Source organism: Cynoglossus semilaevis, chromosome 8 (assembly GCF_000523025.1).
Source record: "Cynoglossus semilaevis isolate Cse_v1.0 chromosome 8, Cse_v1.0, whole genome shotgun sequence".
Taxonomy (NCBI): Eukaryota; Metazoa; Chordata; class Actinopteri; order Pleuronectiformes; family Cynoglossidae; genus Cynoglossus; species Cynoglossus semilaevis.
Genome location: NC_024314.1, coordinates 25,732,420 through 25,742,584, shown reverse-complemented (window position 1 = coordinate 25,742,584; position 10,165 = coordinate 25,732,420). Strand labels below are relative to the sequence as shown.

The following is a 10,165-nucleotide window of genomic DNA, read 5'->3' as shown; positions in this document are numbered from 1 at the left end:
CTAAAGGTTGGTGAATGGGAATTCATGTTAAAAGAATTTAGATATTGTCATATCAATAGTGAGAGAATATGATGTTGGATTTAAAGATGGAATCTGTCACATATATATAAATACATATCTGTATTTATATGTGTGTATATATATTTATATATATTATGCTTCCCAGGGTTAAGTGTGTGTGTCCAACCTGGACTTTTACCAAAGTGAATTAATTTTTAAAAACTTCACCTGTGTTTAGATTTCCCGACATGAAGTTAGTCATAACATATATATTTTTTGAAAAAAAAAAAAAAGAAGAATTTTATGGTTTGCCTCACGTGAACCTTTTAGTAGAAAGAAAAAAATCCCTCCCCAGTGTAAACCTGATCCGGGGCAGTGCAGGAGTCAGGAGGATCTCACAGTCCTGGACATGAAGTAGCTGCAGAGTTGTGTGGCGTTTACGGGCTAACCCACCTGCAATAAAACAGCCACAAACTACTGCGTACGTGTGTGTGTGTGTGTGTGTGTGTGTGAAGAGTTAAAGCAGTGAGTCACTTTTATAAGATGGAGCCCACCTCCCTCCCTCTCGTCTCCCCCGTCTCACCTCGCCCACCCCTCCGAGCTGAAGGGGAAACCGCAGCCTCTGCCGTCTCGCTCAGGAAACTCCCTCAAACGACCACGACCTCTGGTCTGACCTTGTTAGCCAAACACACGCAGACAGATGAATTTACACTCATCTGCAGCGACACTTCCTGTGAGACACGTTAACAGGCCACAGGTGAAGCCTCACAGACCATAATTCACCTGATCTGTGGGTGAAGAGGGTTTTCAGTTTTAGTTTTTTTTTTCTAAATGTTTTTCTATGAGGGTGCCAGCCAAACTGTCAGGTTCCAACAGAGGCCGTGGACGGGATCCTCATTAATGATAGAAGAGCGAGGACACTTTCACCTTCTCTGTGTCCACACACACACACACCTGCAGTGGTGAGCTGGCACGTCGTGGTTACATGATGCTCAGGTGTAAAACCAGAGATGAGAGTGTGAACCTTTAATGGCCGACCACGACTCACCCACTCACTCACCCACTTTCTCCTCTCTCGTTTGTCTCCCGTCAGAACAAAGAAACCCAAGGAGAGGAGACGCAATGGAGCGTCACGAGAGGAGGTGATGAGGTGAAGCACGAGTCCCGCACGAAGTATTACAGACTACATGTAAATACACAGTATTAGAAGTACATGTCAAATTACTTTAATTTACCAAACTGCTGCAGAGGAGATACAAAAAAAAAAAACACACGTAAAGAAAACAATCAGCAAGGAAAGTGTGAAAACAAAAAAAAACGTTTTTACTTTTATACGTATGAATTATAAAGATGTTCATGTTCAGTTTTTATAGTTTTTTTTTTCTTCCATGTGTTTTTCTGAGTCAGGAAAGTGTGAAGATTTGTTGTCTTGACCTTCTGTTTCCCGGCAGATCGATTGTTTACCGTGTGGCATAGGCGCCCCCTGCAGGAGATTTACTGTCCTTTGGGGTGAGGTAGTAGGTTGTATAGTTTTAGGGTCATACCCAAGCTGTCAGATGACTATACAACTTACTGTCTTTCCTGAAGCGACCGTGTTGGCGTCGCTGAAGTCACTCTCACAAATGTGACAAAAATATAATAATTATTATGTTCTTTATGTTGGTATTGTTGTTGTTGTTGTATATATGTAAATAAATGGAATTTACCTTTAATTAAGATCAAGTACATTTGAGTGCCTTCACTTCATTTATTGGTAAAAAAATACTAGAACCTCCTTAAAGAAAAATACTAATCATTTTGTGCTGTCTTTGTTTGTATTTCAGTGATTAGATGAGATGAGTATGAAGTAAAAGTGAGTACATTTGTAGTAGTATTTGTAGTTAATGTATCTGAATAAATGTATGTTTTGTACTTGACCACGTATCAGGGGCTGCTGGGCTTTAAAAGTACTCTGAGCACTTGTTTGAGAGTTGTTTGTCCTGTTGTGATTGGCCCGTTAAAAGTACTCTGAGCACGCCGAGTTGTTTGTCCTGTTGTGATTGGCCCTCGTGGCTTAGTTGTGTTGTGCGCATCACTTACATCCAGGGGGCGATCATTGACTGTAATTGACTCGTTCTAATTGATTGTTCCAACAGTTAGCATAATATTGATTGTTGATTTGAAGTGTTTCTCAGTGGGAACCTGGATATTTGTTTTTCCTGTAAATTGATTGGCTGCCTGAATCTTTGTCTGATTAATTCCTAAAACGTCACACCACGCTCCTCCTCCTCCCGCCCATCGTCCTACAGCCCACTCAGGTGACCTATGGTGTTCGTACAGGGTGAGGTAGTAGGTTGTGTGGTTTCAGGGTTGTGATTTTACCCCATCAGGAGCTAACTATACAACCTACTGCCTTCCCTGGAGGGCAGCAATGCATCACAAACTCACCTGTTAAGAAGAAGAAGAAGATGAAGATTTTATTTTGTTATAGCTATATTATATTTTTTTCTACCAAAGACAAGTTTCATTACTTCAAGGTGAGTCCCAGATTTGTAGCAGCTACAGAACAGAGAGAATTTTTAAGCATTTAAATGTTTCATCGTTTTTTTCCCCCCAAAAAAGACTAAATAAAAAAGTAAACAAAAAATAATGACTGCTGTCTGATTTTTTATTTGTTCAAAAATACCAGGGAAGGTCAGTAAAACCACGTAGTTTTCTCAGAGAGAGGTTTTTTTTACTACTTGTTAATCCTTCAGTGGATTGAGTTAAAGTACTAATCTGTAGTTTCTAGTTTTAACCAGCAGTAGAAATGTGTCCTGTGGGTATGTCGATCACTTACCATTAAACTCACTTCACTCACTTGATCAAGTACAAAAATGTTAGTAGTAGTATTAGTAGTAGTTGTACTCAGTGTAACAGTCAAACCCACAGAATGATAAATGTCCTGTTTAAATTAAAAATATTCTTGAAACATCTCATAATGTTCCTCATCTCGGAGTAGAGGCAGTAAAATGTGCTTATCCCAACATGGAACAGTAGAGGGCACCAATATCCCATGCTAAATATATCATATCTGTCAAAGAAATCTATACTACAGGAAAACGTGGTTCGAATTATACAAATGAGTGTCATTTATTCAGATTCAGAGTGTTCAGAAGACTTTTTCATCATCTTTTGGCTCCTGCTTCACAATAATTGACCTTCATCTCACTCTGTCCTCTGCTCCCTCTAAAACAAAACACCTGTCGTCGTTCACTGTGTCCATTAATCTTACCTGAAGTCTGGTCACCAATGTCACTAATAAAAAAAAAAGAAGTGAAAAATTAAAGCCAGGAAGAATCACATCTGTGCCAAACGCCATTATAAATCAATTTTGTTGGAAACTGGACAAAAACGGACGAAAAGAAAAACAACTTCCTCGTGTTCCAGCCAGCTGCCACGCAGAATAACAAGCAGTTAACCCAAACTACCGCAGATAAAATCACACAGTCAAGGAACTCATGTTAAAATATATTTTTTAATAAAGGTTTTGACTAAATGCTTTTTTGGAAAGTGAGCCAAAAAAATTAAAACAATCTCTTACAGATGAGATTTATTCTGACAGCTAACACCGTGTTTCTTTGCATAACCTCCTCCCAAATTACCAAGGTCAACATCATTAAACATCGTTCTGTAAAAGTTCACTTTTTATTACATTTGTGCAAATTTGGACCATAATTGTGCTCCGGATCTACTGATGAAGTTCTATTTTTTTAAATAAACGTATATGTTTCATATTTAAATGTAAAATAATTAGCTTCCTAAGTGATGCTAGTAAATGCTAACTCTGCTATCTCCGCAACAACTTTTCCACTTTAACCGTTAATAAGGACCTGACATTTTCTGCGACTCTGTCCGTTTAAGTCCTCTCACCGCCATTGGCTGCAACCATAGGTGTGTCAGGAGGGGTGTGTACGTCACGTCTCCCCCCTATCGCGACGTCACTTCCTGTGGAGTGTCAACGATTAGTTGACGGAGATCGACGGAAGGTTGTGGCGGAGCCGAGCTGGACCCGACCGATTGCGTGCGCGCGCGCGTGCAGTGTTTGGTTGATATTGGACGATCACGCGCACGCACGCACGCTCCCACAGACTGACGTCCAGTTTTGCACCAGTCTCATGAAACGCCGTGGCCGCTTCTCTCTGAGGTAAATCCATGAGTTTTACTCTAAATCTGATCGGTTTCGTTAAACGTTCGTTACAAACCGTAGATGTTTTCACGCTGCTTTGACGTGACATACATGTTTAATGTACGTTGAAATAGTTTTTTTTTAAAGTACAACGTTGTAGTGGAGAGTGACTTTTTAACAATAATGAACAAGTAAGAAACAAGTGAACAGCTGTAGTTTAACAACGTAATGTTATTGTTTTGTGTTCCTCTGTCTCTAATACCAATGTCATCTCATGACACCTTCACATGCCCCTCACTTTACTTGTGTATGGGGTGTGTGTGTGTGTGTGTTGGGTGCTGGAATGTGTGACATCCATTCATCTTCCATCACCTAATCCTCTTCAGGGTCACTGGGGAGCTGGAGCATATCCCAGCAGTCTTGGGGCGAGTGGTTCTGGGGTTGACAGTTCATTAGCCTACCATAGTCACGTGGAGAGGCAGACATCAGAGATAGAAAGACCGTCATGTTTACCACCAGGAATCAAACTGGTTTCTAATTATTCTGTAAGGCAACAGTGGTCACCAGTTGTCCACCTCGTGGTCCAAATATTGGACCAACTTCCTGTACAGTACATGAAAAGCAAATACAGTAGCAGTTATTCAGTCTAGTGCGTTATCACAGCACACACTGTCGTTGCCGTAGACCTTAAAAAACTTAAAACAGTAAAATATTCCTAATACTGTGTCTAATATTTACACTGATACAGTAAACGTCTTGACTCAGTAACATTCCTACGCCTGACAGAAGAAATGGGAAAAGACAGACAGAGGGAAACATCCTTGTGGAAACCTTTGAACGCACCACTAAATATGGCTGAGAGGACAACTGCGGTATTTTTTGCTTCAGCTAATTATAGTTAATTAACTGTAGGCCATATATAAAGGTGTAAAGGCGGTTCGTACTCTTTCCTATCATGGGAGAAAGTCACTGGTTGAAATATTGATCCTTCTGTGTGTGCACGAGTGTGTTGTTTTTTTTCCATGTATGTGAGGCGGCCATTTTAAATACAATAATAAACTTTCAGTGGAAGTGTTGGATGGAATTTCCCAGGCGATGTTGTTTACATACTAACAAACAGGTTCTGTTAGTTTTCTCTGGATGTTTGCAGACCTGTTGTGTCAATCTGGCTGTATGGAGTTTACATTTGAGAGAGCAGACTGTCCTAGCAACTGTAGACCGGACCAGTGACATCCAGAATTATGACCAAATTGTAATTTAAGTAAAGTCGAGTGTGACTGAAATCAGGACAGTCAAGTAGCCGTCTTCTTAAGTGTTAAGCTAAGCTAAGAAATGCTAAAAACAACAATTTGACGTCTGCACTGTGACAGTGGCCGTATTCACAAATAAATAAACAACTTGACTCCATCCTGAAGCTTTACAGAAATCAAGCTATAACGTTTTTAGCCCCCATGCTAACTGTTGCTACGGCTACTGCCGCCGATTCATGCTGGGCACATGTCCTTTGCGTTTGTAAACGTCGTAACTAGTAGATTTTCTTCTCCTCAGAGTAGTTGTTCTCTGATACAGTAAAGAAGGCGTGTTGTGTTAGCTCGGGTAAATGTTGTTAGCTTATGACTGGAGGCTATTTGTCTAGTGACTAGAAGTTCAAAATTTGACTAGCCGGCCAGTTAAGTATTTGTTTGAAAGTAGATTGGAGGGTGAAAATGTACAAAATAAATCTAAACTTTCCAAGAGAATTTGGCGACGCCAAGTCTTTATTGTATCGTACCTTGTACCAGTGTTTGGTGGACCAGATTAAGAATTTGGCTGCATCTAGAGGCATCAACGGAAATTACAGTAGATTCGTTGCGATGCCCAAAACAGAAGGCGACGCCAGTCCTTTTTGTATCGTACCATGTACCAGTGTTTGGTGGACCAGATTAGAAAGCCCGGCAGGCCGTATCTGGCCCACGGGCCGTAGTTTGCCCAGGTCTGGCTGCATTTCCTGGTCAATTTGTCGTCTTGAATTTCGTTATCGTACGATAAAACTGACTCATTATCGGCGTTGAGATGTTTATCCTGCTTCTCCAGTCAAATGATTTGTGTGACAAAAAAAAAAGGACAGAGATAACACGGAGTTAACAGACCAACGTGTCGCTGGAATCAGTGGAAACACATCAATCATCAGATAACGGAGGGACTGCATTCTGGAAAGAGATAAGATGACGTGACAGATACACACAGACTGTGGTCTGTGTCATTTCACGGTAGCTGTGTCTCATAGGTTAGTGTAGAGTTTGTGTAAGTGACGTTCAACTCCAACTCTTGCTTTCTTAATAAACGCCCACATTGTCAAGCAGCGCGTCACTGTCATTATTGGAGGATTTGTTTTTTTTTCTTCTTCTGTCAGTATGGTTCCATCAGCTGCAGCAGCAGAAACTGTAAGAAGATACACACGTGCTGTTGGAGAAGTTGTGGGATTTCCTCTCTAACTTCTTATTTTTATTTTTATTTGTTTCATTTTTCGGCTGCCTGGCTCATAGAGGATCGCATGGAGAGATGAAAGGTGCTGAAAAGGTCTGGACAGCTGATCCCGACTCAGCCGAGGACTCCGCCACACTCGTCCTCACCTCCTCGTCACTGACCAGATCTGGATCTTATATGCCAGGTGAACAAAAACCAAACTTTACTTGAGAGTGTCGTGTTTGGCTGCGGCTCTGCTGTGCCCTCGCTGACACTGCGAGCGTGGTGTTGTGAGCTGCGGACGTCCCTCGGTGTTTCCTCTCCTCCTTTGACCTAAACATAGATCAGTCTGAGTTTCCAGATCCACTGGGACTGGAAACACAATGTGCTTTGAGGTGTGGTGGAAACAGGGCCTGCAGCTCAGTCCTCCATGAAAGAGGAAGATGATTGTGAACCACAACAATAGGCTTGTGCTGCAGATTAGAGTCCACATTTTATTTTCTGCCTGACCTTTAAAACTAAGCGCTGAGTTAGCAGTTAGAGAGTTTATTAAAAGAATTAAAATGAGTGAGTCTGAATTAAAAAATGGCAGGAACACTTTAAAATAAATATTATTTCTTGTCAAAGTCAGAGTAGAAGAGAATTGTCATGCTAGCCTTCCAGAACCGTATTTGTCCATTACACAATATGTTGTCATAGAACAGATTAGAGAAATCACTCTGAAGTAAAATCAATCAGAGTGCAGTACCGTGTTTTCAACGCTCGTTCAACACCTAACATTTAGAGGGGCGCTGTTTTACACATCAGGAGGACGACATTTTTTTTAAATTTAATGACGGTTATATTCTGATTAAAAATAAATAAATCAAAGTGACGAAGCCAGGTTTCCCTTGGCCTCTGCAGAAAAATGCAGCAGCATATGACCATAAAAAATAAAAATAAAATAAAGATAATAAACTCCTTTTCTCTAATTTATTGTAAAATCCCGTGGGAAACACTGAAGGTATATTTATAAATACTTCAAAGATGTCCAAAAGTATAGCAAATTGAACTCAAAGTTGGTCAAAACAAAAGGTCTAAAACAAAGCTAACAGTTCCATGTAAATTGCTAGCCATTATATAGCAAAACGACTAGCTAAAAACAACAGTTTTAGCCTAGGAAAAAAAAAAAAGCCAGAACTACAAAACTAAAAATAAAAGCTTTTTGTGTGTAATTTATATCATACAGTGTTTATAAACTATATATTTAGGTTCCGTACAAAGCAAGATGCGACCCACTTTTTGAGTCTAGGTTTCACCTACGTATGTACATATGCTCACTGAGTCGGGAGATTGCCTAACTGAGTTTGACTTACATAAACGAGCCCAGTTCACCACAGGTGAAGTCAGGTTCTGTGGATTTAAGGTCGTCGGTGCCGTTTGAGGTTTTTCCATTTGCTTCATAATGAATCGATGACAACATGTAATTATTGTTGGAGAGATGAGAATGTTTTGACTGTTTTTAAAGCGAACAACCTGTTTATTCCGTCTGCTCTTACACGCTCCGACTGCGGTGAGACGACTTTGTCAGAGGGCAGGTGTTGTGTGTCAGAGCGGCTCAGTGGAATAGTTAATAACAGCTGTTGAGTCAAGGTCACACGGTCCTATCTGTGTGTGTTCAAACAACAAGAAATGCACAGAAAGAAAAAAATGTCTGAGCAGTATGGTAAAAACCAACACACACACACACACACACATACACACATACACATACACATATAGATGCACATACTTTCCCCTTTACTCAACCCTGGCATGCTGTCAGGACATGTCCTCTGAAATGTTGACTAGATAAGGACGCTGCCTGGACGCCAAAGTTGACGAGGTTCACATTTCCCCTCAGGCTGATGCTGACGTTGACCATTTTCTATTAATTATCACTTTAAGATCATCAAGTTAAAAAACAGCAGTTCACTTCACTTCAGTTTAGTTTAGTTTTGAAACATTCTGCGGTTAAAAAACAGCAGTTCAGTTTAGTTTAGTTTAGTTTTGAAACATTCTGCGGAAATACATAAATAGATATCTATCCATCTCAATCATTGCCATTAGGCCATTTGTACTATGTGGTCACAAAGTAGTACAAAAATATAACTTAGCAGTATACATTGTAATGTGAAGTTTAGTATTTTAGATTAGTTTAAGGATTAGACAAATTACTTAGAAATGTTGAAGAATATCTTTGTTTCTTTCTTCAATTCCTGTGAGTATATCAGCATCATGTTCAACTAAACAGGAACAGAGTAAATGGTGAGTGAGAAACTAGAAATTTTTTTTTTTTTTTTTTTTTTTACACGGTTGGTTCAGGTGTGTGACAGACCAGTGTGCTAACGATAAATGGTGAGTGAGAAACCAGAAGTTTTTTTTTTTTTTACATGGTTGGTTTAGGTGTGTGACAGACCAGTGTGCTAACGTGGTGTTTGTGTGCGACAGGTCAAGTGTCATTGAACCCATCACTGACCATTGACTTCTGTGCTCTGTGCTCGCCTCTCTCCCAACAGTCGGCTGACTGAGGAGGTTTTCATGCCCAGTCTCGACTTCACCTCCACCATGGCAGGAGACCTCTACAGCCCTCCGTCCCCCCTGGGGGACTCCCTGCTGGACAGTCCTCTGTGTGGAGAGCTGATGGAGGACCTTCCAGACATCTCCCAGTCAATGGGATTTGTTTTCCCCGAATACCAGAGCAACGGTTCAGGGTCAGAGAGTTCTACAGCGCTGGGTTAGTAGAGTCACGTGACTTTGTGGCGGGGAAAATGAGAAACACTGTAATGCAGAGGTCGTCAACAGGGGGTCTGCAACCCCTAAGGGGGTCGACGTAGATCCTGCAGAGGAGTTCCAGCGTGTCTGCTTCAATTGACATTTTTATAATTTAGATGCAAATCCAACACAACGTAGTTCGAATGTTTTCAGTCTTCCTTACCATTTTTATCTGCTGTCGTATGTGTAAAAAAATTAATTTTATGCATCATATGCCTGTGTCTAAACCAGGGTTGTCAAACATACGGCTCAGGGGCCAGAACTGGCTCGCTAGGTTGTTCAATCTGGCCCACTTAATGAATTTTGAAAATGAAAAAAAATAGACAAACACTTAATGTTCAGGATATTTTTTACAGAATTATATTTAATTAAATATGAATTAATAATAAATATCTAATACACTTGCACTTTTTGTTTTTATGTTTGCATGAAAACAAAGGGGAAAAACACGGCCTTATTGTTATTTACAGTTAACCATGTTATATTTGTACTGGTCCAGCCCAATTGACACCTATTTAGGTGTTACGTGGCTTGTGAACCACGAGTTTGACACCCCTGGTCTAAACGCTCGCTCGCTCCTCCGGCCGCTGCAGGCACCTTGACTCCGGCCTCCAGTCCATCGTCGGCCGTGTGTGGAGCTGCACCAGAACCTGAAGAAGGTCTCAACCTGGAGTGTCGTGTTTGTTCAGACAAGGCCTCAGGCTTCCACTATGGAGTGCATGCATGTGAAGGCTGCAAGGTGAGGAGACGGTGGACTGACACACAAAACTGCACAGTCAT

General features: G+C 40.8%; 1 protein-coding gene and 1 long non-coding RNA gene across 11 annotated transcripts in view; both read left to right on the top strand.

Annotated features, from left to right (window-relative positions):
* Window positions 1–1,988, top strand: part of LOC103382899 (uncharacterized) — a 46,983-nt gene extending 44,995 nt beyond the window's left edge. For 8 of the 9 annotated variants that reach the window (XR_001760397.2, XR_003050338.1, XR_003050337.1 and 5 more), the window contains one exon: window positions 1,094–1,988. This is a non-coding gene — a long non-coding RNA (uncharacterized LOC103382899). The remainder of the gene's footprint in view (window positions 1–1,093) is intronic. The other variant, XR_003050334.1, reaches the window with a different exon arrangement.
* A 1,994-nt stretch (window positions 1,989–3,982) lies between these two features.
* The window catches only part of pparaa (peroxisome proliferator-activated receptor alpha a), a 13,394-nt gene continuing 7,211 nt past the window's right edge, over window positions 3,983–10,165 (top strand). Inside the window, exons 1-4 of one of the 2 annotated variants that reach the window (XM_008315872.3) lie at window positions 3,983–4,165; window positions 6,673–6,797; window positions 9,130–9,347; window positions 9,979–10,124. In XM_008315872.3, the coding sequence (XP_008314094.1) occupies window positions 9,152–9,347; window positions 9,979–10,124 (342 nt within the window). In that variant the 5' untranslated portion in view covers window positions 3,983–4,165; window positions 6,673–6,797; window positions 9,130–9,151. Of the gene's footprint in view, window positions 4,166–6,192; window positions 6,571–6,672; window positions 6,798–9,129; window positions 9,348–9,978; window positions 10,125–10,165 lie in introns of those variants that run through there. The other variant, XM_008315873.3, reaches the window with a different exon arrangement.